We start from the raw sequence: 27249 nt of genomic DNA, 5'->3' as shown, positions 1-27249 counted from the left end.
GGTCAATGAAGAAGTAGAGGTTGGAATAGGAATTGTCCCACAGTATAATTGAAGACTCTATGGCCTTCATTTTATTACTGTGAGGATCTGGGAAATTAGATTTTATATTTTATATGAATTTAATATCCACAAACCTGTAACATTGTATGTCCCAACACTTACAGGGTCTTAACTTTGGATCCATGGATAGATTTCAGGGTAAAGTCTATGAACCACAAGAATTATATGTAAAGATTAGTATGATTATTCATACGAACATTTTTCTGGGAAGGTAGTCCATGACTTTCATTAGAGTTTCAAAAGGGTCAGTGAGCCCCAGAAAGTTTAAGTTAAAATCTGCTGCCAGAGATTCTATGACATTCTTGCATCTCTAGGTAAATCATTTCCCCTTCTACCGTTCTGGTTCACAAGGTTTTTCTACATTCTTCTGCTTACTTGTATCATGGACTATAAACAGTGATTACCTCTGCCTCAGAAATACATTGATTGCTTTAAAGAAACAATTCTTGCCCTGGCTGGTGTAGCTCAGTGGATTGAGCGCAGGCCTGTGAACCAAATGATCGCGGTTGGATTCCCAGTCAGGGCAATGCCTGGGTTGCAGGCCAGTTCCTGGCAGGGGACTCACAAAAGGCAACCATACATTGATATTTCTCTCCTTCTCTCCTTCCCTTCCCCTCTAAAAATAAATAAATAATTTTTTTTAAAAAAGAAACAATTCTTAACCAAAGATGTAATTGGGTGTGTTTCAACAAAATATATTACCCTTATATCCCTCTCCACTGCATACCTTTACCCTAAACCTACAGATTAGAATCTCTGGAATCTATTAGAATCTATGTAACCCTAATTATGAGCCAGCAGGATAAAGCGTTCATTCATATGCTTCCAAATGTGAATGAGGGATCATGAGAATTTGGAATTGGGATGGGGATACATTGGTGAAAGAACTGGATGAAGGCAGTCTCAGCACTGTCTCCTGAAGCCTTAGATGCACCTTGGTGCTACTCTTGTAGTGTATGTTAGGCTGGAGCAACAGTTTCTGGGCTGGGCTAACTTGGGAGTCTTTGCATAATTTAGAAGTATTCAGGCCTTCTTTCCCCAAGACAGAGTAATATAGGCCATCTGTTCTGGCACTTGAACTACGTATGTAGAGTAGAACCTACTCTTCCAGCTTGCCTGACTTGGTCTTCTGAATTTGCTTTACAGACAGCAGTGGCCCTTCCAGTACTGTGTCCAGTGCTGGCCCTTCCTCCCCTACTGCAGTGGATGGTAACTGCCATTTTGGCTTCAGTGGTCAACCCTCCCTAAGTGCACGTTTGGCTGAGGAACGTCAAGGCCCTGGGCTGCACCAGGAGAAGCCTGGGAATGGAACGCAAGAGCTCCCCATAGAAGGGGAACAAGAACCTTTTGTACCAAGCCAGTCCCTACAGGAACCACCTGTGGAAACCAGCCAGCCACGTGAGGAAGTCGACAAGGTCAGCCAGCCATGTCAGCAGGTCCCTGATCTTAGCCAGCCATGCCAGGACATCCCTGAAGAGGTCAGCCAGCCATGCCAAGAGGTCCCTGACGACAGCCAGCCATGCAAGGAGATCCATGATGATGTTAACCAGCCATGCCAGGAGGTCCCTCAGATCAGCCAACTGTGTCAGAAAGTCTCTGAGGAAGCTTGCCAGCTTTGCCAGGAGAATCCTGAGAAGGTCAACCAGCCATGTCAGGGGGTCCCTGTGGAGGTTGGCAGGCTGGTCCATGGGCTTCCTGAAGGCGATGGTGGCCTGGTCCAGAAATGCCTTGTGGAAGTTGTCACACCAGCCCAAGAGATCTCTGAGGAGCTCAGCCAACCATGCCAGGAGTTCTCTTTGGAGGTTGGCAGACTGGCCCAAGAGGCTTCTGCAGCCAGTCTGTTGTCTCACAATATCCCTGATACACCATCCCAAGAGTTCCCTGAGGAGAGTGATCTGCAGATCCAGGAAGTTTCTGAGAAGGTTAATGAGCAGTCCTGGGTGGTCCCTAACATGACTGACCAGCTGCCTGGGGAGGATGTTCCCCAAGCCCGGTATCCATGTAGTGATCCAAACCTTCAGAGCCAGTCTCTAGCCCATGATCAAAACTCACCCCTTCCACCAGCAACATGTGATTAATCATTTTCTCATTAAGAAAATGTTACACTGTACCAACCATTTGAGCTAGCAGCTTTTTCTGTTGGCTAAATTACCTACCAGCGTGAGGCCTTGGATCTTACCAGAGGTGTCTGAGGAAGCAGTCCTCTTGGCTTGAAGCATATGGGTGCTGGAGCTGGGCTTGGTGAGGGGCCAATTTCATGTTCAAAGTAGCCATTGACTTCTCACCAAGCCATTAGACTTGAATAGGATTTCCTTCAAGGAGTGAGCTGGTCTATTATTACCCAGCTGCCTCTGGGCAACCCAGAAAATCCCCGATTGTTAAAGGAAATGCCTTTTAACTGCAGAAGACACCATCCGAGGACAAGTGCAAAAGGGGATTCCAAGGTCTCCACTTTTCTGAAGAAATATTCACAACTTCTCAAGGTACCCTTAGACCATACGTGCATTCAGGGAGACTCTTGTCTTTGCTAGCACTCCTCAGATGGGCCCAGGATGGCTGTCTGAAATGTCTGGGAAAGAAGAGTCCCCTTCTCAAACAAACATCCATCACGGCCACTAACCTTTAGACTGGGCTTATGGGTATGTCCATATCATCCCCAGGTGCCCCAAGTTCCATTCCTCTGGGCAGTAGCTCTATGGGAAAATTGGTATTGGATTGCTGTGAAAATTTCTGAGAAACTATTTAAAATGCTCTGGGGGTTCTTGGCCAATCTATGAAGCTGGGCCTCCTTTTGTTGTGGGGCTTTTTGGCTTAGGAGATGCTGCAGTAGAGAAAATCAGGTTCTATTTTAAGCAGAAGAGATCAATATTGTACAGACATGAGCAAAGATTATATATATATATACACACACACATATATATATATTTCTGTAGTCGTGTCAGGGATGGACTGGCCAAAGAACAAACACTCCAGTGTCCCCAGGAGGTTTGTCCTCATATCATTGTGTTTTTAGGGTCAGGTGTGATTATGAAGCTTTTCCCAAAGATTTGGGGATGGGAATGGGGGTGGGTAAAAGGGATAATGCCATCGTTGGAGTGCGGGGCTGGAACATTATGAGTGCTCAATAAATACAAAATAGTGAGAAAGGTAGTGGTGGTAATGATGTCCTTGTGAACTCAAGAATGAATGTGACTGTAAGTCAGCCATATGTGTTACTGAATTAATCTGAACCAGTCAAGAGCCTTTGTAGTTGAGTGGGAATGGGCTGCACAAATGTAGAGATCAGGCATCCCAGGAGGTTACTATGGCAATCAGTCCACTATCCTAAAAGGTCTTCACTAAGTAGTGTTGTAGGAGAGGGTCTATCTCCGTGAAACTCCAGAGGGTACACAATGCTTTTCTACCAGCTCCTTTGAATCACCCCCTTATTTTTTCTCTGATGCTTTGGAGTGTCAGGAAGTGTTGACATAAAGGGGTTATGCTCTTTCTTTACCCCCTTGACATCTTTACATGGGGAGAGCCCAGAACACTAGGAGGGCTGGAAGTCCTCCTGCCCATATATTCACATTTACAACTAGGCCTCTTGACATACCCAGGACTATGCAGGGTTTCACTCCAGTGGGAAAATCCAACATTCTACTCCATGAAAGTCCTGACTGTACAAGTAAGACGTATTTACAATCTCAACAAGCTCTGGACTCCTTATGGCCCTTATACTCCTTACCTCTTTGTTGTTCCCCTCTCTGAAGTATCTGATGCCAGCCATTCAATCCTCAGCTCTTGACCCCATGGAGACCCCCTGCCCTTCTTCCCTCACCTAAACCAAATGTACGTCCCCACCCTTGGTTCAGGTATTCTCACCCACTTTCAGAAACTATGCTGGCTCCTCGTATCCTTTTCTCACTTCACCCACCCTATGCTCTTGGGATTCCCTGGGTCCTAGAATTGCTTTACATTATCAGACATTGAGATGAATTGACTGTGCTTGAAGAAGCAGAGAGGACATCATGGCCCAGCAACTAAGCAACATGTGGAGTCAGAAAAAAGCCTAAGCAGCACTGCAGCATCTCTAATGAACTTGATTTATTGTTAGAGTTGAAGGCAGCTCCATTACAGCAGCTGGGAACTAGAGCAGGGAAGTGTGGGGAGGAGCAGAACACAGCATCACGGGGAGGGTGGGAGCTAGGAGGAACACAGGCGGGCTCATTTTGATTCCCAGTCATTTGGCAGAGAAGCCGAGCCTTGATGAGCGTCTGGATTTCTCAGCCCATCAGTAGTCTGACAGGACTGCCCATTGGCTTGCTTGGGGTGAGGTCCTCTCCTGAGATGGTATTTTCAGCCTGTTTTCCTCTCACTCAGTAGGAGTTAAGCTTTAGCTCAGCTTCCTCTCCCTTTCCTTCCTCCTTCTCATTTGCCACAAGTCCTCTGGCATGGCCTCCACCTCCCAGATCCTCTCTGTCCAAGAGTTTGGGGCTAGAAAGGCAGCCAGCGTTCCCATTTCAGCTGCAGGATGGTACAGTGGAATGTTGGGGGACTCACACATTGCTGGGGTGTCAAATGTTGGGATGTCAAGCAGTGGCTTATTTTTAACCCATTACACACCGGGCCACAGTAGATGACCACATGCAGAGAAGCCAAGCAGGGGATGAGAAAGGATTAGGATAATTGGAATGGGTGGGTGAAAACTTTAATAGGTTAGGGAACTTGGAAAATTCTGGGTTTGGGGCTGGGCTCTTCTTGCCCCTTTGTGCTGCCCAGGAGGCCTGGTCTGGTCACAGCTCTGGGATGTGTATGGTGAAGCAAGGACTGGGAGGATAAGCTCATTCCCTCACCAGTCTGTTGGTCAAAAGAGCTTCAAGTTTTGGACTGAGACATTCAGATATGGAGGGAAGCAGTGGGACAGTATAGCAGTGTGTATCCTAGACCCTTGCTGGAACCCAGACCCTGGTGGGTAAGTGGATGGGAGGTGAAGGGTGCAGCTCTGGGCACCTCACTGACAGTATTCTGCCCCCAGGTCACATAAGTTACTACTAGAAATCCTTTCTTGGGATGCTAAATAAATAAAGAGATCCCTAGGGGTGTAGATATGATCTCCCTCCATGAGGGAGGAGGTTGTGCTCTGAGATGACCCATACTAACTCCCCATCCAATCCCAGCATTTGGCCGTGCTAGAAGAGGGCGTCACTCCAGGGTTCTCAAGCATAAGATGACCTCCTATCCTACTTTTGTGCCCTCCCCCTATCCTATCTGTTACCTTTGGTTTTGAGACTCCTCTCAGGTATGGATGAGGGGAAGGGACAACCTTCCCATTTAGCCCAGCCCAAGTTCCCACAAGACATCCTGTCCCCTGCCCTCTCCTTCCCCAGTGCCCATGTCCCCCAACCCAAGGACTCAGCAGTGGCCATTTTCTAAGGGAGTTGGGGGAACAGATCCTTGGGGAAGGAGAGGGGTTCCTTCAGAACTCAATCTTGCAGGCTGGGAAGGACTCATCCTGCATGACCACGGTGCTGCTGCTAGCCAGAACCAGGACATTCAGTTGTTGCTGCTGCTCGTGAGTCTGCTGGTACCACTCACGGGTTACCTCCGTATCATGAGTAGGAATCAGAGTCACCTAGGAGGGAGACAAGACATGCCTGATGTGAGACTGTGAAGGGAAGTGAAGCAAGGAGGATGGAACACCTGATGGTCAAGGAGGCAGTCCCAATGCCCATTGGAAGGGCTCAGCCCTGTTTTTGGCTTGGAGGAGGCAAAGGTGCAACTTTCTTCCATTGTCCCAAATCTGACACTAGCTGCCTCCACCATGCCACCAAAGTTCAACCCCAGGGAGATCAAAGTCTTATGTCTGAGGTGCACCAGCAGGGAAGTCGGTGCTACATCTGCCCTGGCCCCCAAGATTGGGCCCTGGGCCTGTCTCCAAAAAAGGTTGGTGATGACATCACCAAAGCAACCAGTGACTGGAAGGGTCTGAGAATCACAGTGAAACTGATCATGAAGAACAGATAGGCCCAGATTGAGGCAGTGACTTCTGCCTCTGCCCTGATCATCAAAGCCCTCAAAGAACCACCACAAGACAGAAAGCAAGAAAAACATTAAGCACAGTGGAACTATCACTTTTGGTGAGATTGTCAACATTGCCCAACAGATGCGGCACTGATCTTTAGCTAGAGAACTCTCTGGAACCATTAAAGAGACCCTGGGGACAGCCCACTCTGTGGGCTGTGAGGTTGACAGCTGCCACCCTCATGACATTACAGATGACATTGACAGTGGTGTAGTGGGATGCCCTGCTAGTCAAGGACTACAAATGAAACTATTTCAATCAAAGGTCATTTGATAAATAAATAAATGGCTCGGTCCTTTTACGAATAAAAACTTTGTTCCACTATTGCCTCTGAGTAAGCTTGGATCAAATTACCTCCTTGACATCTGTTGCCACTCACCTGAAGATTCTCCCCCCACTGGGCCTTGCCCTCCAGCAGGGCATCCAGTACAGCCCTGCTGGGCTCGCCATTGGCGGGGTCATTCCCACTGACCACATAGTAGGATGCACGCACTCGTCGGAAGAAGTCAAGGTCAGCAGTCTTGCCACTGCAGTGATTCGGGATATAGGCGAGATCCACATATACAGGGGGGGCAGAGCCGCCCTTGGAACCCAAGGCTGCTGTAGGGACAAGCCAGGACTCATTGTAGAGGGAAAGTAGACTGCTTGTGGCAACCTTCTCCCTCCTTCCCTTCCTCCCACTCCTGGAGTCTTAGACTGGCCACACCCAGCCCCAATCCACAATCTCTCCTACTTTCCACATCATACTTACTTGGTCCTGCCTTGAGTCCGTTGACTAGGCCTTTGGACATGGGGCTGTGTCCATCCTTTTCCTCTGCTGGGGTGACCTGGCTTGGAGTGCTACGTGGCCGGGGTGGGACCCGGGATGTTCGATCTGTAGGCCCTTTACCAGGGGTGGGTGAGCGTTTTCCCCGAAGATCCAGACGCCGTGCAGGAGATGCTGGCTTGGCTCTGCCTGGGGCCCTGCGCCCTACTCTCCCCTGTGCCTTCTCCTTTTCCCGTAGCCTCTCCACCCTTCCAGACTCTGAGCCGAGCCCCTCAGGGTCAGCCATGCACACATCAGGGCGGGGAGGGGATGGGCGGGGGTCAGGCTGGGGGATAGGAGGTGGGTCATGGCCAGGCCTGGGATGATGAGTTCCACTGACCCCCCCAGCTTTGTCCACAGGCAGGAAGTCTCCATCTTCATCTGAGTCGAGGACCGCCTCAGCTGTGATGGATGGACACTCCTCAGTTTCTGGTGGAACATCAGAATCTGACTGTGAGGAGCCTGAGTCACTGGCTGACGTTGGCGGTGTCTCATCTGCCACAGGACATGGGCCCCCTGTGGCTCCGGGGCCCCCCACCCGGCGCCTTCCCACTCTCCCTACCAGCTGAGCTTCCTCAGTTGAGAGGTCACTGTCATTTGTGGACTGGGGCAGAGGTGGATTTAGGAAGGATGGGGAGAGCTCCCCACGATGGGGCAGGGGCTCAGAGGCACATCCCTGGGGTCCAGCCTCCATCTGAGGGGATACGCTTCTGGGTTGGCCACCAGAGGTCCCTTCAGGACACATTGGCTGCTCAGGGGACAGCAGCATGTCTGGCTGGGAGCTGCTTTCAGCTCCCTTAGTCCAGGCCCCACGTTCCCAGGCAGGGTAGCCTTCAGCCTCTTTCTTCTCAGCCTTGGCTGAGGCAAGGTCTGGGGGGTTAGGGCTGGTTTCAGTTGGACCATTGGTGGCACAATCCCCAGAGGGACCCTGGAAGGAGCTTGGCTTCTTGGTGGCTGCCACTGAGCACTCCAGGCGGCAGGACAGGGAACCATCAAACGTGTCTCCGGGCAAGCTTGGAGGCGGAGCGGAGGCCAAGTCCAATGAAGCTGGAGGTGCTGGGCTCTGCAGAGTGAGGTCCCAAAGGCTGTGGGCAGCTGCTTCCATTCCTGGGACCATCTCTACAGACCTCTGTTCTGCAGTCTCCAGACTGGGAGGAAAGCGCTCAGCCACACTGGAAACCACAGGTGTGGTGGCCTCGGAGGAGGAGCCTTCAGACAGGGCTGGTGAGGCAGGTCGTGGCAGATTAGAGAGGAGAGGGGCCCCAGGAGAGCTGGGTGATGGGATCTGGGGCAGCGAGGAGTCCAGGCTGGGGGCCTTGGTCACTTCTAGGTACTCATCATGCTGGGCCCTGGTGGGGGGCCCTGGAGCCAGAGCCAGAGCTCTGTCCCCAGAGAAGGCAAGGGAGCCACAGGGTGCTGAGCGGGGTTCAGCAGGGGAGGGAAGCTGGGGAGGAACTGGCTGCAATGAGGAGAAACCAAAGGCTGAAGCAGGGAAGTCCAGGCTGGGTCGGGCAGGACCCAGGTGTGAGTCTGAGGAAGGGCTGGTATCTGCCTCACCTTCAGGCCACAGTTTAGGGAGCTCCTCAGAGATGGGGTGAGGGGGGCTTGGGGACTGGGCCTCTTTCTCTGGCTGCTCCAGAGCCCCCTTCTCTAGCTCTGAGTCACTAATACTGTCATCCCAGTGATTCGGGCCTGATTCCTTGGGGGATGGGGTTTTCCTATCTGGGCTACAGCTCAGGGTATTACCATTAAGATGGGGGCTTGGATCTTTACTCAGAGGGATAGGAGCACGGGGGGGTATTGCAGGGGGGGTGAGGCTGGGCTCTATACTTGGCCCTGGATCAGGCTCCTGCCTAGGTGGTACAGTGGGTCCCACCAGGGCTGCATAGCTGAAGGGTGGGGTGTCAAATTGGAGGCTCTTGGGAGAGACAGGAGATGAAAGCTCCTTCTCTGAAGATGTGTTTCGGCCAGCAGCCTCCTCCTTGGTTGAGATATGCATGGGCCAATCCCTAGTTGCTCCAAGAGGAGGTTCCCTAGTGGGGCATGCAGGGCCAAGCCCTGTAAGCATCATCTGCTCATAGATGTCCGCGTACTGAAAGCTTCTCTCATCAGGATACGGTGTGGGCTCTCTCTGCTCTGGCTCCATCTGCTCAGGCTCCTTGGTGGCATGGCTCTCACTGGCCTCTGGGATTTTTGAGCTGTGGGGGCTGCTGTCAGGAGCCCCAGACTGACCTTCTTCTTCCCTTTTCCCTTCAGCTTTGCGGTAGTCCTTCCCAAGAGGAGAGTATGGTCCACCTTCCAACTCAGCTGCCCCCTCCTGCACTGCAGCCACCACACTGTCATACTCAGCTGTGCCCCAGGAGAAGGGTGCAGGAGTGTGTGGCTCAGGGGCAGGGGTTGGGGGAGCTGGAGCTGGGGACAGGGGTGCAGGGGGCAGGGGTCTGTCCTTGGGCACCCACGGTGGGATGTCAGCCAGCCATGAGGGGGTGGAAGGTTCCTTCCTCACCGGTGGCATGGACTTAAGCTCTGTGTCAGAGCTCTCTTGTCCTGGGGTCGGAGGAACCCTCTGTCCACCCATCTGAGGTGGGGAAGCTGGAGGAGAGATGATCTCGAAAGGGGAACGGGTAAGCTTGTCTTCTTCCTCTGGTGGCAGCCCAGCTGGTGATTCGGCAAGCCACCGTTCCACCTCCAGCCCCTTCTGTGGTGAGGACTTCTGGAAACCTTTGAAGTCTGGGGCCCAGGGGCTCTGGGGCACATGCTCCAAGGGGGGCACTTCTTGCTCATCATCTGGACCCTCGTCGAGGAAAGTGCTCTCTCGTTCCTCTGTGTACCGGGGCCGGGCGCCCTGGCCATCCAGCTCATGAGGAAACCAGACCTTCCGTTCACAGCTTAGTTCCCTCCAGTATGTGTCCTGTTCTGGGGACATGTCCTCTCTGCCCCTCCAGTACCTGTCCTCCTGCTCAGGAGCTGTGTCCTCCCATGTCTGGGTGGGCTCTTTCTGTTCTCCAGCTGTCTCCCCTCTGTTTGGAGATGTTTCTTGCCACTCCGGGACTGCATCCTGCTCCTTGCAATATTTCTTTTCCTGCTCCCAGGCCTTATCCTCCTGCACTGGGCTGTCTTCCAACCCCAGAGCTTTGGTCTTTTCCAGCAGAGCTTCTTCCTTCTGTTCCACAACCTCAACTTTTTCTGAAGATGTTTCCTCTTGGATCTTCATTGGTTTCGTGGTTTTCTCCTGCACTGTGCTCTCTTGCTCCTGAGTTTTGTCCATCTCTTCCTGAGCTTTGTCTTTCAGCTTAAGAGCCTTATTGTTTTGTTCCAGGGTTTCATCCTTCTGTCCTAAGGCCCAGTAATTTTGTTCTAAGGCCTGATCCTTCTTTTCCAAGGCCTTGTCCTTCTGTTCCTGGGTCTTGTCCCCTGGGTGCTTCTGTTCAGGGACCTTGTCCCCTGGAACCTTGTCTTTATGTCCAAAGTCTCTGACCTTTTGTTCTACGATTTTATCTTTCTCTTTTGGGACTACATACTCCTGTTCCAGGGCCTTGTCTTTTGGTTCTAAGTCTCTGTCTTTTTGTTCTAAGTCTTTGTCCTCTGGTTCCAGGGACTTGTCCTTCTTTTCCAGAGCTGTGTCCCTCTGTCCTATGCCTCTGGTTTTTTGTTCTAAAGTCTTATCCTCCTGTTCCACAGCCTTGTTCTTTTCTTCCAGAGCCTCACCTTTTGGATGGATGGTTGTACCCTTCTGCTCCAGAATTCTGTCCTGCTGCAGGACTTCATCCTTTGGCTCTGGGGTTCTGCTTTTCAACTCTGAAAATTTACCTTCCCATTTCATGGCAAGGTCTTCCATGGCAGGGCTTGGCAAAGACTCTAGACTCTTGGTGAGGGAGCTATCAGGCGTCAGAATGTGTTCACCAGGGCTTGTGATGACTTCAGGTGAGTGCTTCCCATTTCCCAACAGTGTTGAGTGAGACAAGGAGCTGGCAGGTAATTTTCCGTCAGGGCTCTCATCTGTGATGTCCGTCCGTGCAGAGTATCCAGCATTCCCATCTGTGTGGGGAGACGCTGTGGCTGCAGGGAGTTCTGGAATGGACATGGGGGCTAGGTGCTGAGAGGTATCCTCAGCCTGCATCAGAGGCTCCTTTTCTTCCTTTCCAAGGTTTAGTTGCCCAAACTGGAGGGTGCCAAGGCTTTCCGGAGAGAGCTGTTTAGAAGAGATATCCAGAGAGGTCTCCTTACTGGGACTCTCTTCTGAGAGAGAAAGTGACCGAGTGTCTTCTGGAGATACCTGTGGCCAAAGGTCTTTGTGTAGATGCTGCTCTGTCAGGCCACAGGGGGACCTGGGGATGGCTTCCTGGTTGGCAATGTCTGGGGAGACCACACTGAGGACCGAGAGGGACTCTGCATCATCAGAGGAGAGACTTTGGTCAGGAAATTGGAGTACCTCAGCTTTCTGAGGTTCACCAGGTTCCTGGAGTGATGTCCTCAAATCTCTCGGAAGGGTTTCCGTTCCTAGAATTGGGCCCATGGGCTCTTGTGCCTCCACAGTCTCAAAGACTATTGCTTTATCCTGTTCTGGCAACAGTTGGATGGTGTAGCCTGTATGTCCCCCAACAATACTGATGGCTGCCTCCTGAGCCCGGGGGCTTCTGGGAGGAGGCACCTTCTCCCCCTCCTCTAGTGTGTCCTCTTCAAGTCCTGGCTTGACTGTCTCTTCTGCAGCACCTTCCTTGCCCACACCTGGTGTATGCCTAGTGTCTCCCCAGGAGCCTGCTTCCTGAAAGTCTTGGGGCTCAGACTTTTCTTCCACTGGGGACTGATGAAAGGGTGTGTGGGTGGCACTGGGTGGTCCTGATGGTGGAGGAGAAGCCATCTTCACTGTGCTGTCATCTGGGCTGAGGCAGCGCTCCTCCAATTCTCCAAGGGCTGGTTCCCCTGGATAAAGGGTGTGCCCAGGAGCACTAAACATTGGGGTTTCATGTTGACTGTGAAGTTTCTCAGATACCTCTACCTTTGCAGTCTCCACTTTCTCTTCCGCAGCTCTTTCTCCATGCAAGCCTCTCCCTACAATCTCTTCTCTCTTCTCTGACTCTCCGGTCACAGAGAAATCCTCACAAGGTGGTGATTTGAAGCCCTTGTCTTCTTCTAGTGAGGAGGTGGGTGAGATGGTACCAGCTGATGGCACATAGTCCAAGCCCTGAGTAGCTTCAGTGCGGGATGACGGGATGCTTGTGACTGTGTCAAGGAGCAGGGAACTCTTGCCTGTCTCCTCTGTCTGGGGAGCTGTGAGTGAAGCCACAGACTGGTCCTCAGCCACAGATGTGGCGAAAGAGGAAAGCTTGTCGCACTCAGTGATTGAGGTAGCCGAGGACACATGTTCCTCTTCAGCCAAAGGGGCAGCCACCATGTTGGGAGGGTAGGTGAGTTCAGTCTCTGGTGCTCCGTAGCCTTTGCTGGAGGTGACAGGAACAACACTGTCTGCAGGCTGACCAACCTCAAAGGGGGCAGGATCTTCAGGCCCAGGGAGGTCATATGCACTTGTAGGAAATCTAGGTGGAGCTGGGCGCTCCTCCGGCTCATCATGGATCTCCTCATCTGAGATGGTCTGCTCTGTCTCTGAGTAACCAGGGATTGTCTCGTCCTGGATGTAAGAGATATGCTCAGTGGCTCCTGCAGGTGTGGCCAGGCTGCTTAGGAATGATGAGGCCTCCTTCTCAGGGGCCTTTCCCTGGAATCCCAGTTCCCGGACCCCGAGAGTCCCCGTGCTCCTTGGAGTTACCTTCAAAGCTTCCTGCATATGTTTTTGGTAAAAACCTTCAGCCTTTGTCTCTTCCTCTTCCTCTTCCTCTGAAGGGTGCAACTCCTCCATTTCTTCTAACTCAGCCTTCTCTATCACATCCTCCTTTACCTCAGCTTCACTTTCCTCTCTGGCTTCTATTCTATCAGGGAGCCTTTCTGCTTCCTTCTGCTTCTTTTCCTCCCAGGTTTCTTTCTCTTCCTCTGTTTCAGTCCCGGAGTTTGGTCCTCTATCCTTGCTGCCTTGTTCATCAGGGGTATCTGGGACAAGCTCTTCCTCCTTTACCACAGTCTTTTCCTGTTCCAGCCCTGGAACAGAGGGTGGTCCCCCCTGGGCAGCTGTGCTTGGGAGTCCCTCCCCTGCAGTATCTGCAGGGAGAGGTTTCTGCCCTAGTCCTATGTCCCTTTGCTCAGTCAGCAATCTCCCCTCCTCACGTTTCATCTCCTCAAAGTCCTGTGTGAGGTCCTCTGGTGAAGACAGGACCAGCTCCCTGTGCCCACTGACCGTTGGAAGGGGTACGGCCCCCTTCTGGGCTGGGGGTGTCTGGGGCTCAGAAGACAGCTCCTTCTCCCCACGAGCAGCCCGGCTCTTATCCATCTTGACTCTTCCAGGGGCCTTGGCTTTGTACAGGGTCTTACGTACCTCAGGGGTAAAGGGCTTCAGGTCTGGCTTAGAAATCTTCTTGACCTCAGGTTTGGTATCTTTCCTCTTCTCTTCCTTCTTGGCATCCCTCTTCTCCTCCTTCCTACCTTCATCTTTCTTGAGGTCCTTCCTCTCCTTCTTGATTTCCTTTTTCTCCTTGTCTTTTTTCTCTTCCAGCTTTGATATCTTTTCTTTCAGGTGCTTCTTCCCCACCTTGTCTTTGATCAGCTTTCGCTTCTCAGCCCTTAATGCCTCAGTGGACTCTGTCCTCGCCCTTTCAGGCTTGGCAGGCTTCTCTGTGGGCTTCTCAGACAATTCCTTTACCTTCTTCTCTGTTTTGGCTAACTCCTTGGCCAGTTCTGAGCGGGCCTCCTTGGCTCCCTCTTCGGCCACTTCCTCACGTTTGGCCAGTTTGCTCACAGATGTCTTAGTAGTGGCCTTGAGGCTCTCCTTACTGTCAGCCCGCTGTTTTATTTTGCTGGGTTTGAGGTTGGCAGGCACAGCCCCAGCAGACAGGTCCTTTTGTGTGGCTACAGGGTAGCGCAGGAAGTCCAGGTGCCGAAGCTTTTCCAGGCCCTCCAAGATCTTGTTCTGGGGAGCATTCCCTGGAAAAAGCACACGCACAATCTTCTCAGTGGGGCTGGCTGGCAGCCAGACCACCAGAGCAGTGATAGAGGTCAGGTAGGGCACTGAGATCTCAGCCTCTTTTCCATTAGCCAGCACAATGCCTGTCTTAGCTTTGCTATTGCCTGCCCACTTCTGCATGAGGAACTGCATCTCCTTGCTGTCCTTGACAGGGTTGAGGACATACATGTCCAGCCGGCCCACACCCATCTTATGAAAGAGGGTCAGTGGCTCAATGGTGTTGCTGACCACACGGTATAGGGGCTCAGCCTGGATGCCCAGGCGGTTTAGGTGCTGCAGAGTGAGGCAGGCCTCCTCAATGCTGCGCTTGGCCTTCCGGGAGGCATCAGGCAGCCGCAGTTTATCAGGCACATTGAAGAAGACAACTCCAAGCTCAGGGGAGATGAGGTTCTTCACCCAGTCGCTGTAGCTGCTGGAGCCCTGGGACTGCTCCTCCTCCAGTTCTGCCACTTTGCGCTGCAGGAGTCCATTGATGCCTGGCAGGTTGTCTGCCCCAATGTGTGTGAGCAGCACTGAGTCAATGCGGTCCAGGTGCCGCACCAGCTTCCAGAAGCAGGACTTGCGATCAGAGCCACCATCCACTAGGATATTGAAACCATTAACAGCAAAAAGGGCAGAGTCCCCGCGGCCACCAGGGAAGATGTAGCAGCAAGGTTTGGAGAGCTTGAGGAAGCCCCCTGAGGTAGGGGGCTCTAGCAGATCAAAGGGGGATGGCACATCCACGGTCTCAGAGACATACTCGGAGAACTCGGCCACACCATCCATGGTGGGCAGCATGGGCTCAGGGTTTAGTCGAAGATGCAGGGTCTCTTGGGAACTGGATAGTCCCAGATGGCTCCAATCACCCTCCCCTAAGCAGGACACGGTGAGGAAGGCCTGGATCCCAGGGTCTCTATTGCTGAGCAATTGGGAAATCTAGAGTAATGGGAGATAGAAGGCTGATCAGGTCATTGGGGTTTTTTTAATCCAACTCAGATTCGGTCTGCTAATCTCCACCACTCGCCAAGGTAATCTCCTACCTTTCTGCCAGAACCGTCCATGGTCAGCAATGTGAGAGTTTCCCTTCCTCGGATCCCTCCCCACAGCTCTAGTCCTGTCCCATATTCTGTTCCTATCCCAGACATGCAGCCATGGAACTTACCTCTGGGGTGTGAAGAACCTGGACAAAATTTTGATAGGAGTAGGTACCACTCTGTAGGATGAGGTCTCCCCCTGGCTCTAAGCTTTGCCCACTCAGTATCAGTAGTTTGTGAGCTGATGGGCTGCTAAGGAGATGGTGAACCTAGAATGGAAGGAGTGGTGTGGTCACAGATGTAGGAAACCCAGGGAATGGCATGAAATATTCCTGGTTTCCCCTCAGTTCTGCAAGGACATGCTCCCCACTGATATCCCCACAACATTCAAGAGTGGGGCTAGAGACTATAAAGCAGCTTAGATGACGGAGAAATAATGGTTCAAAACCAAGTCCAGAAATTCTTGGCCTTACAGTAGTAGTACTGGAAAGGATAAATTACAATGCTTTCAAACCAGGCCCTCATGGGAAGGCCTGGCCTTACCTCAGAGCTGATGCTGTCGGCACTGGGGTTTACCAGGATGATGGTTTCTAGGATCTCACTCTGGTGGCAGAGGGTCCTCTGGCCTGAAGGAGACATGCAGGGGTTTATACTGAAGACAGTGGGTACTAAAATAGAGAGGCATTGTGCGGGGCAGGAGGGAAAACAATGCACTACCAGAAAGTGGGGCTTAACAGAAAGAGAAGCCTGGCTATTCTTAGGTCCTGCCACTTTGGATACTACCGATGAAGGTCAAGGGACTGGCTCCTCTAGTCCTGGCCTTTCTGGGTTTCCTCCTCTCCTCTTCCACACAGTCTATCTTCTCCCTCCCTTCAATTGCCACACCCTCTGCCTGGAACTCCCGCCTCAGACTGCCTGGTTGACAAGAAGCTTTTGTCCCTCTAGGGCACTAAGCTCCTGGTGCTGCCTGGGGATAGGGGGCTCAGCTGCAGGGAGGGCTCTTGGGACATGATCCACACTCAGCTCTTTCCTCCCTTCCCTATGTCTGCCTTGGGCTTCCATGCCAGCAGAATGCCTGGAAGCGAAGAGATGGGCACTTCTGTGCAGTTTTTCCTTCCGTGGGGAGTTTTCAGACTCCTCATCCTCCTTTCCAACCCCCATCCAAGGCCAGAATTCCCATTCCAAAAGACTAAGAATAAGTCTACACTATCTAAACTCTTGGGGCTTTATAATTCAAAGAGTAGAAATAGGACTTTTTGTTCTGTTCACTGGTTCCTGAGAGGCCAGGCCTGCGATCACAAACGTACCCAGTCATACAGTTTCCCCTGCTGAAGGCTTCACATCTCCCTGTCCCACCTCACCGTCATGACCTTAGGCGCCACAGAGACCCCATCCAAGACCCTACCACCCCTCCCTTGTGAACGGTTTCTCCTTCCATCCTTGCCCCTCTCCTGTGGGCCTTCTGCCGTGGAAAGGGGAGTTAGCAGTTAAAAAAACAAAACAAATAAGAATAGTAAGAGAATCAACCAGTGGCCCTGAGCAAGTGGCTCAGTTGGTTGGAGCACGATCCCATGCACCAAAAGGTTACAGGTTCAATCCTACTCACAGGAGGCAACCAACTGATGTTTCTCTCTTTCTCTCTCCCCCTTCCTCTCTCTCTAAAATCAATAAACATCATCAGGTGAGAATTTTAAAAGTCTACATGTCCCTCCCCTGTGCTTCTAATTCCTTAAAAAAAATCAACCAATGAATACATAAATAAGTGGAACAACAAATTGATGTTTCTCTCTCTCCCCACTTCCTCTGTCTAAAAAAGAAGAAAAAGAAAAATAAGGAAGGTAAGATTGAGAGTTCCCCAGGCCATTCCCCAGGCTCACATGAAACACCAAGCAATGCAGCAGAGAAAGTTAAGACAGAAGATACTAGAATACTAAAGACGGATGCTGTCGTGCCCTGCTCCTGCCCTTGCCAACTGCAGCACACAATGAAGTTACCTTACAAACAGGTGGACAGATGGCCCGGGGAGTGGACTCTCTGGAGGATATTGGCAGGGGGGTTTATAATCTTCCACAAGACCCTCTACTGTGACCCAGCCCTCTCCTCTTTCTGGGGCTCTGGCAAGAGGAGCTTGGACCAGGGCCTTTGTTAAGTGGAAAAGCCTCGGTACCAGGATCAGGCAGATCTGGCAGCAAGGGGCTGCAGTTGCAGCTGCAGGGGAGGTTAACTATGGAGCATGTCGGAAGAGCAAACCCCACACAGAGCGGGTGGTGCCCATGAGGACTTCAAGGGTTCCCTTCTATTCACTTGGGAATTGAGGGAAGCTTTGAGGTCAGTTCAGATCTGAACTGACAGGGGCTGGGCTGGGGCAGGTGAGGGAGCAGCTACCTCTAAGTTGTTTACATTTAGAAGGGCAATTGCTACCCCCAGCCCTGTACACACAAGGTTGGACATTTGAGCTAGAAGACTCAGAAAGAGAAATACTTGCGGTACAGACTGATTTGTTTCCTATCCACACTCCCCCACACCAAACCCATGAGTTCTTGTAGTCCCCCGTTTATAGACACTAGACTTCCCTGACCCCAGTGTCCTGTCTTGGTGGAGCACCCTCCCCTTCACCCAAGTGCTCTCCAGTTCTGACTGGCAACTACATGATTTATACCCTGTGCCCCTCCTTTTCAGGCCTGGGAGAAAGCACTGTTTCTCTCCTCTACTGCCCCAGCAATCCCACCAAAGGGAATGGACTGCTTTTCCTTTTTCTTTGGGGAGGACTTCTTGTGAGTCACAGTCACTTCCCTTGGCCAGTGATGGGGTGGGGGGTGGGCTGCGGGTGCTGAGGCTGAGTCGGCAGGAGGGCAGGTGTCTCCGCAGTGAGGCAGAGGGGAGGGGGGGCCGCTCCGGCAGCTGCAGTTTGCCGCAGTGTGTGTGTGTGAGTGTGCGCACTGAGCTCAGGCTCCAGCTCCGCCCCCACCCCCACCCCAGCATGACAAGTCATTTTCTTGGCTGCCTATGCATGGGGGGGTTGGGAGGGGGGAACGCAAAGAGGGAGAAGAAACTGGCTCCTCTATTCGAGAGCCCCCATCTTGGGAAGAGAAGCGGAGTGAGGTGGGGGTGGGGCTGAGGCTGGGAACCAGTGTGGGGTTGACAAGACTGGGAATGCAGGGCAGCTGCTCAGGAAGGAGTGCTTTAATCTCCAGAGTGGCCTCTCTATCTCCAGAGGGAGCCAGAAAGGGCTGGGGGGTGCTTAGAGTCCCCATCTCAAGCTAGTCTCAGGGAATGGGGTGCAGGGAGCCCAATGCAAATAGGTCGGTCTGTGAAGAGATGCGTGCCACGTCTCAGTGACCCTTCCCTCCCTTCTTTTCCACAGTGTCCCCACCTTCCCTTACTCGGCAAAAACTCACTGTCCCACTCACCCCCAGCATAGGAGCAACTGAGCAATCGAGCAGCTGACATCCAGAGACCCTCCCATTAGGTACAACCCCATAACATCCGCCTTTCCCTGAGATTCTTCTGCCTCTGCCCAAAGACGCGGCCCCAACTCTTCCAGCACTCAGGTTGCCAGGCAGAGCCAGTCACACCACCCTCTGCTGCTGCCCCTGGGCTGATGTCTCCCAGCCCAGCCCAGCCTGAGAGATGGACTGTCACTGTCCTGGCCTCATTGGCCTCTGCCTGGTTCTGGGTCCAGGTTGGCCCCAAAGCCAGTAATGTTCGTCCTTCTCTGTTCCCCCACCCTGCCCACCCCACTGGTCCAGTTTCAGACACACCAATTAGGTATCAACTCCCTTCTCATTACCCCCATCCCACCTCCCGATCACAGTATCCCCCAGTCCGATCACGGTATCCCCCGGTCTCCACGCCAAGCCCTTAGGTTTGGTATGTTTCTTACCCTGGGTGTGGGATGGAGCCCCTCATGGAGGCTGAAGCTCCGGCCTGAGCCGGCAGCTTCAGAGAAGAGTCTGCAGCACTTAGGGTGGGAGTTGGGGGGGGCGGGGGCGCATGATGGTGAGGGCGGCGCCGGGGCGGGGAAGAGAGGCTAGTCCATGACGATGCACTGGAAACTTAACTGTTTCTTTGCCTTCACAATGTCAGCGCTCCGGTGCCTCTCCTGGGCTGGGGGGGGGGGGGGGTGTCTGAGGAGTTGTCTAGCAGCTCAAAGAGCCTGGGGAAAGGGCCCACAGAACACTTCTCCCCCAACCCTACTTCATCAAGAGATACTCTTTTAGCATCAGCCAAAAGACCAAAGCCCTGTGCTGTGGCACGCTGTGGGGGACACAGGAGGTGAGGGCCGCCTGGGCCCTCCCCCTCCTCGCACGAGCCATCTGCTGCCTCTCCCCTCAGACCCCGGAGTGACCTTCAATCCCTGGAGGAAAGGGAGACAAAGGGGCTGGGGGCCTGAAAGCAAGGAGTAGGAGTGAGGGGAGTGCTTGAGATGAAGACTGGGGACGGGACTTGCGCTGAGTTTGCCGGCTTCTGAGCCACAGCTGCAGAAACCCAGGGAAGGCTGAAATAAGTCTCACGTTAGGATGGAGGGTAGTTTGAAATTCTGGGTGGGCACATGGCCCTTGACAATCTGGGGTGGGTCACAGGAACACTGGGAGGGTGCAGTTCTGTGCCAATGCAGCACAGCACAGTAACCACATGGGCAGCGACACTGGGAATTCTTGGGTCATTGGGTACAAAGAGGCAGGGCGCTTCCTGCCTTTCAGTGAAGGAGTTAACAGGGACGGAAGAGGATCACCAGGGCCCCAGCCTAAGCAAGGTTTCTTATTATAGGCCATTTATTAAATGCAACATAAAGTAATTTTGGATTTTAAAAAATCTTATAATGACTTTGTAGAGGGTTGGGTCCCTGTTCTCTCCTTGTCTCTGCAATTTTCTATGTCTCTTTGATGTCTCTGTCTCATGCTATCCTTTTTTCTTTTTGTAAATCCTCACTAGAAGGCATTTTTTCTTTTCTTTTGAGAGACAGGGAGGGGTGGGGGAGAGAGAAACATCATGTGAGAGAAACATCTCAAACCCCCGACTCTGTTTTCATCCACAGGATGATGCTCCAACCAACCAGGCCAGCGGGCCAGGGCTGTCGCCTACTATCTTAATCCTTCTAATATCGGCCCTGCTTCCCTTAGTCTCTGCCTCCATCTCAGATTTAAAAGGAGGACCTGGAGAGCTCTAGCACTGAGTTCCAACCCGATGATGCTCATGCTCCCACAAAGCCCTTCCCTGCCCTCTTCCTTTCCATCAACCTTCTCCAGGCCTGGCCATCTCCTACAGCCTTCCACACATTAACATCCACACACTTACACCCCCGCACCAGCTCCACCCTTGCCCCAGGCAGCCAAGAATTGTTTTTGAAGGTCAGAGAAGCCAAAATAGTCTCTGCTCTCAGCATCCCTCCCTGCCCCCCAAACTGCCACCAGAGTAGAGGAGAGCTGAGTCACCAGTACTGGGGAGAGGGGGATGTAGAGGGGGAGGAATCCTTGCTCAGATCCAGGGATGCAAAGCAGCAACATGGCAACGGCCCCGTTTGGATATATGAAGCCATCTGCAGAGTTACACAACACAAACCAGGCTGAGTTCCGAGCATCACAAAAGGGAAACACCTTTCTTCTGCAACTTCATACTTTTTATTTCTTTCTATCTCCTCTCTGCTTTCTAGGTCTCTCTGAGGTGTGTTAAGAGGGAAATTGAGTACACACTGGCTTGAGAACAAAATAACATTTCCCACCCCAATGCAGAGCCCATCCTTATTCTCAGCTGCTACCCCTAAAGGCCACACCCTGGGCATATTTCCAACTCACAGTGGAGTTTTTCTTCAGCTCTCACCCTCTGGACAGCCACCCACCACAATCAACCCTTCACCTGCTGTGTTCCTAGGCTCTGCTGCAATGAAATAGACATACCAAAGATGAGAATGAGGCCTGAGACCAGACACAAAGTGAGATCCAAAGTCCTGGATTTGAGACCTGACTCTACCATTTTGCTAATCATGCAATTAAACAAGTCACTTAACCTCTCTGAAAGCTTGCTTTCTGACGTTATGAAATAAGTATGATATTAGTACCATTCTCCAATAATGCTGTGAGGAGTGAATGGCATAAAAGATGAAAAAATGCTTCATTCCTAGAATTCTAAACCTGCAATGCACAAATGCCACTGGACACCTGTCTCCCTTTTGTAGCAGATCTGTGAGAGCTCGTGTAAGTGATAAGGGAAATCCTAAATCACAATCTCAAACAAGACCAACTCTAGAGTACCCTTGGCTCTCAGGTAAATCCAGAACTGGAAGTGCCCACAGGAAAGGACTTCAAGTACTATTCGTGTCCCTGCTTCCCCGCTTTAGACATAATACAAACCCCAGTTGCAGAGGCCAATGAGCAGCTCTCTTATTGCTAATTCAGAATGTTTTTCATGTTTGAAGGGAACTTCATACTGCTCGCATTTCCTGAGCATATCAGTGGTAACGGAGAGTCACACAGAAGACCTCCAAATTGGCCCTTCAGAACACCAATCGTGGATTATAAATTATGAAGCCCTCTCCCTTCCCTGTAGGTGCCCAATAGTAGTAGTATCAGAGTGTTATTTAAACTCAGTTTTCCATGGTCCTACTTGTTTCTGTTTTTGTTTTGTTTTAAATACTGCCTAGGAGCTCCGGCTTTTTGCAGGGGTTAGAAAGGAAGTCTAACAAGTCGCCATTAGAGACTGTGTACCTGGTGCAAAATTCACCTAGGAAAGCCATTACCAGATTTGACCACTAGGAGGAGCTGGACTACTGACTCTCCATTGGAAGGTCCCTCCGTTTCCTAGTGTGAGAGGGTGTGGAGGGAGAGGTGGCTAAGAATGATTGCACTCTCCCGGTCATTGTAGGGTACATTTTTGTCCCCTTTCTAAGCATTTCAGTTGAGGGCTTAAGGAGAGGTGAGAGGGATGTAGCCCAGCCTGTGGGGTGGCCAAAAAAAAGTCATATGGTTCTAGCACATCCCCTTGAGCCCATCCTAGCAGTCTGGTTTTCTTTGCCTCCCTATTAAAGGGAGGTTGAAGGGAGGGGCAGTGTCTGCAGCTGCTCTAAGCCGACTGTTTGTTGTTTGTGGGAACAGCTGAAAGAGGAGCCAGCAGGGGTGGGGCTGTGGCTGTCTTGAGCCATGTGGGTTTTTCCAGGAAATTCTCCACTATTCTCCAGGGACACAGACAGGCCACCAAAAAATGTCCAAACCTAAAAAAAATTCAGTAGGCTAAAGTAAGCCCCGATCTTGGGTGTATGACCCTAAGCCCCTTGAGGACCCCAAAGCATAACTCTTAGATGTAAACAATCTCATAGGTGTTTATATATCAGTGCTTGTTTCAAAGAGGCCCCCCAGAATAACTATGCATCTCCCTGTAAAGCATCTTCCCAAGCATCCCTGAATCTTAATTTAAAAATGGCTAAGTATTTTGGTTTAAATTCTGTACATTTACACATCATTCCAGAGAGCAGCCTAATCTTACAGTCTCTGTGGCCAAAAGGAAGATTAAAGAATTCAGTATAAATTATTAACATCAGCAGATACTCCCAAACCTTCAGTTCAGTTATTAATTTCATCTGCTATCACCCCCTTATACAATCTTGCACCAAAGCTCCAAGGAGTAATAAGTGTAAAACTATACATTTTCAATCATCAGTGCTAATGGAGGAAGCTACAACGTGAGAGTAGTTCTAAACAGAAGGCAGTCTCAAAACAGTGAGTGCCTAGCTTCACAGGAAGCCAGTCATATCAAGAGGATGCCAGCCTCACATTTTTAAAATGCTGTGCATATTCCTAGGATAATAAAGCATTAGTCATATTCACCTTGTCTTCTCTCTCCAGGAGCTTCTCCAGAGGAGTCAGTGATTGGGGAAATGACCAAAGATGTGGCAGTTAGCAAGAGGAATGGGAAAAGCCGGGGGGGGGGGGGGAGGACTATTTACTATATCGAATAATGGAGAATTAGCTATACAAAATATGAATTCAGTCACTTGATGCAGTAACTGTTGAGTTGGATGACTTTTATATTCCATAAGTCACTGGCGCATGGATTGGTGTGTCAACATTTACCAAAAACATAAACAAAACGCTCAACATTTTTATAATGGATGTAGGGCTTTCTGTAGTCTCCCCACAGATACTGTCATGGAATGATAGCTCCTAAAATACTATTTTCTCAAATATCTGAGCCATTTCTCCCATTCAGCAGAATGGGGGACTGGGCCCTGTAAACTTTCATCTCAGAGTCAAACCTCAAAGTATAACTAGCTCTTGTAGCAGTAATTCCAGGAGACCCTGCTTCCACCCCAGATTGGACGGTGCTTATCACCTTTTTATCACCAGATTTCTGCTCTGCTCTAGACATCTGATGGCTGAGCCAAAGAAGGAACCAGAAACTCTGAAACCTGGAGAGTAAGCCATGCAGGCTGAGGGGAAGTTCTAAGCAAGGATCTGGGAAGGTAAAGTGGGAGATTCAAAGGTCTCAATACAAGGAAGCAAGGAAGCTGGGGTCCACAGAAAGGGGAACACAGAAAAGAGAGTGAATTTGTGCACGAGAGATGATTGATTGTTCATGAGAAGTACCTCGTTTCCTTAGTGCACGTCAACAGCTGTCCACAAACCACCCTCTTCTCAGGGAAGATTACATTCTCCAGGCTGCTTCCACCGTCATACCACCTCTCTTTGAAGTGTACTGGGGTATAGGGATAGCCGTGGAGCTTTACAACTTTCCCGTGATGAGTCCCTCCCTTCTCCCCCACCCAAATCTCCCACAAGGCCAGTTCTGCCAGGGAGAGTGGACCTCTGCTCTTCTGTGACCAACCCTCACCCAAAGGACTGAGATAAATAACACTAATCCTAACCTTTGACCTCTGAAGAGAAGTGAGCTAGGTGCCGGGAAATGAAGAGTCTCAATTGTTCGTTCAAATCAAAGGATGATAAGTCAATGTTCCAGGAGAGAATCCCTGTGAGAGAAAAAGAAGCAGAGAGGGCTCTAGATAAGGTAGGAGAGGTTGGGTTTTAGGGAGCACTTCCAAGCTCACAGGAGGGGTAAGGAGAGGAAGACCATAAGGACAGCCACCCTTATCAGTCTCATTGATGTCTTTAAGAAAGGTGGTTAGAGCCAATGTCTATCTCCCATTCTGTGCTTTTCTTGGGCCTTGCCTGAGCCACAGGGAGAGGGGCAGAGTTTAGGCTAAATTTGGTAATTACTAGTGACTTTGTATGTTGGAATTTTCTTGCAGTTGCCCAATTCTGATAGAAGCGACACCTAAGGGCCTATTTCCAGATACTGAGGGCTGCCTTCACTGTTTTTACAGCTAAGTAGGATTCTAGACTCTCCTTCTAGGTCCCCCTCCTTGCCTCCACCCCTTCGAGGCTTACTTCCACCCGCAGGTGGCTCCGCAGCACTGCGACACTGGCTGGCAACTGGGGAGGAAGGTGAGGACTGAGGAGCTTGTGGCCACAAAGGTCACTCTCTCAGGTTGGCCGTCCACACTGGGAGATTTGAGACTTGTCTGCAGCGTTCAGAAAGCACCCTGTGCCTGTTCAGGGACCCTAAAGAAGAAACTAAGGTAGGGACATGGACTCTTTCTTCAGGGGAAGGTGAGGACTTTCAGGACATCTGGACCGAGACACTGCGGGAAAGAGGGTGTGACCAGAGCGGACCCAGGGGCTGCACAGAGCTACCCCGCCTCAGGGAGACTGCGGAATGCCATGGGGTGTGCGGGAAGGATGGGGAAGCGAGACGTTTGTTGGCAGCTCGGGAGGATACGGACGCTTGACATGGAAGATGCAGGTGACAGGGGCTGGTGAATCAGGTTAACAGGGCACGCGGATTTCAGGAAGTGCCCAGTAGGGATGGAGGATGCAGACGTACGCTCTGGGAGGTAAATGCAGATGGCGGAGAAGCTCGGGATGGAGGATGTCCCGAGCACGGCCAGGACAGCGGCTCACCTTGTTCAAGGTGGGCCCGCACGGCCCTCAGCTGACTCTCAGTACCGATATCGCCGATCACGATGAGCAAAGAATGTTTCCGCGGGTCCCAGCGTGCCGCCGCCACCGCGGCTCTGACATCGCACAGCGGCTCCGTGGGGTTTTGAGACAGCGGTGAGCCCAGGCTTGGGAGCCCCAGCCCGAGACTTGTCTCCATGGTAACGTCGCGTGGCCACCTGGGCCCAGCCTCGGTCTCCATGGAAACTCCGTTGGCAGGCTAAGCCGGGTGCGTCCGCTGCAGCGAGAGTGAGCGCGGCTCTTAAAGGCCGGCGGCAGGAGCCACTCATTGGCTGTCGCCTGGTAGGAGGCGGAGCCCTGGCGCCGCAGTGGCCGGGCTGCGGCTGGGACGCTGGGCGCTGCGGTTGCGCTCTGCCGGGGGCTTGAGGTGACCGCCCCCTTCCTCGCGGACTGGCTGTCCTCTCGGAGCTCCCACTCCGACTCGGGCAGGGGTGGGGATTGTGAAGGGCCCCTCCACCCGGGAGGGGCAAGCCGATTGCCAGGGCGACGAAGCAACCTTATAGTTAGGATGTTTCCTCTATAAGTACTATCTGGCAATCCCGCAGCCTTGCCTGAACTGGGGGAGCCATCTTGTCCCTGACTCAGTTTTGTATCGTTGTCTCCACCTGTGTCATTGTGTCTGTGTTACCTTTGTCTGGCGTTTTTTGTTTTGTTTTGTTTTGTTTTTGTCTCTGCCTGACAGGGTCTTAGACCCCATCCTCGGTTTCCGTGTCCTTATTGCCCTAGCCCCTAGGATTGCTCTGGAAGGCTGCGCAGTATTGGAGGGACAGAATGACCTTCCGGCCCTGAGTCCCTGGTGAGTTGTTATTTCCGAAGATAGTGGTTGGCTGGACTCCATCTATGCTGAGTGCAGGACTGGGGTGAAGTGAACTCAGACTGCAGCAACGGGGGTATGAGTAAAACCCAGGAAAGACTTTCCTAATTACAGGCAATGCGTGTGACACAGTGACTTGAGTAGCCTTTGGAGACTGTGTTATTACTTCCCCCAGGGAATTTTTAAGACTGAAGAGACAATATTTGAAGCAAGGAAGGGGTTGAGCCTTCCAAAACCAAAGAACCAAGATTTTGGGAAAAGGACTAAGGAGGCTGCCACTGTTTTATGGCTGAATGGAACATCCTTGTAAAAATGGTGTGTGTTGTAAGGCCACCCTCACCCATTCCTCAACATGTCCCCACTACCTCCTCTGCACTTTAGCTCTTTCACCCAAGACATTAATCATTCTGTACATGTAAACATCAGACAGAGAGCCTGCCTTTCACCCTAGGACTCTGGCAGCACTTTTTTGGATCCCATCTGCCTTACATTTGGGAAATGCTATCCCGTGGAAAGCAGCACATTACCCGGTTCAGCAAAGGCTGCCTGAGAGTACGTTTGTTCTGATTCACTTCCTCTCTGGAGGTCCTGAGGAGGATTGGCCGGTGTCTGCATGCTAAGTACCTCACAGCAATCCTCACACAGCAATCCTGGAACATGTGTTGTAGCAAAATAGCCAGAACATTCTTCAATCAATTTGGACATGGTCCTACATGAGACTGACATATTATATGGCAATTGCATTGAAAAAGAAATTGGACATGGCCTTGGCAACCCTTTTTGTAGCAGAGAGGGATAAAGAGAGGGATGAGTGAGAGTACTGGCAGAATATCAGATGGTGGGGGTGCCTCACCCCATATGACACAGGAGACAATGTTTTGCGACACCTCTGCCTCATCATTTGAAGATTCCAATCTGGCCAAGAATATGGTGAGAGGTGTAGGCCTTCTTTTCTGGAATCAGAAAAGAATGTCAGAATAGGTAGTAGGGAGATGAAGGGGACAGTTTCCATAGCAACTGTAGAGCTGAGACCTTTAACTAGTACCAGGCCTCAGTATAAGGGTCAGCAGCAGGTAACCACAACCTCTGCTTTCATCAAGTCTGTCAAAGAGGTTAGACAATAGACCTGAATGATATAGGCAAGGACCACACACTGATCAGATGGTAGGGGCAGAAATTCAGGCTTATGATCTCAGGTCCAGGTAAAACTGGGTTTTATTAATTAGAGCTGCAAATTTAGACTATGATAGTACTAAAATTGCATACATATGCTGGATGAGTATTCAATAGCCTCTTTGTGCAAAAGGCAAAGAAAGATTGGCTATAGGTATTTCTTAATTGGCTCCACTCGTTCTTTCTTGTTTAACAGTATCTCCACTACTGGACGATGATACCAATATCATCATCATATTATCAG

The 27249-nt window shown here is 51.3% G+C and overlaps 2 protein-coding genes across 22 annotated transcripts in view; one reads left to right on the top strand and one right to left on the bottom strand.

Annotated features, from left to right (window-relative positions):
• PPIP5K1 (diphosphoinositol pentakisphosphate kinase 1) overlaps window positions 1–6445 on the top strand; it is a 45814-nt gene extending 39369 nt beyond the window's left edge. For 19 of the 20 annotated variants that reach the window (XM_053666089.1, XM_053666100.1, XM_053666093.1 and 16 more), the window contains one exon: window positions 1207–6445. In XM_053666089.1, the coding sequence (XP_053522064.1) occupies window positions 1207–2138 (932 nt within the window). In that variant the 3' untranslated portion in view covers window positions 2139–6445. The remainder of the gene's footprint in view (window positions 1–1206) is intronic. The other variant, XM_053666170.1, reaches the window with a different exon arrangement.
• MAP1A (microtubule associated protein 1A) lies at window positions 4120–25206 on the bottom strand. Of its 2 annotated transcripts, XM_037154956.2 has the most exons (7): window positions 24962–25206; window positions 23869–23970; window positions 15555–15637; window positions 15140–15280; window positions 6873–14913; window positions 6501–6721; window positions 4120–5671 (listed from the first exon to the last, which is right to left on the bottom strand). In XM_037154956.2, exons 1-7 carry the CDS (start codon window positions 25197–25199, stop codon window positions 5516–5518), a joined length of 8982 nt encoding a protein of 2993 aa, XP_037010851.2. In that variant the 5' UTR covers window positions 25200–25206; the 3' UTR covers window positions 4120–5515. The 2 variants fall into 2 exon arrangements, with proteins under 2 accessions (XP_037010851.2, XP_037010852.2); XM_037154957.2 differs by lacking the exons at window positions 23869–23970; window positions 24962–25206 and adding an exon at window positions 18895–18904.
• Between the last annotated feature and the right edge of the window lie 2043 nt (window positions 25207–27249).

Source organism: Artibeus jamaicensis, unplaced genomic scaffold, assembly GCF_021234435.1.
Source record: "Artibeus jamaicensis isolate MK-2021 breed Jamaican fruit bat unplaced genomic scaffold, CSHL_Jam_final contig_1132, whole genome shotgun sequence".
NCBI lineage: Eukaryota > Metazoa > Chordata > Mammalia > Chiroptera > Phyllostomidae > Artibeus > Artibeus jamaicensis.
Note: the sequence above shows the minus strand (reverse complement) of the source record. Positions and strands in the feature narration are given on the sequence as shown.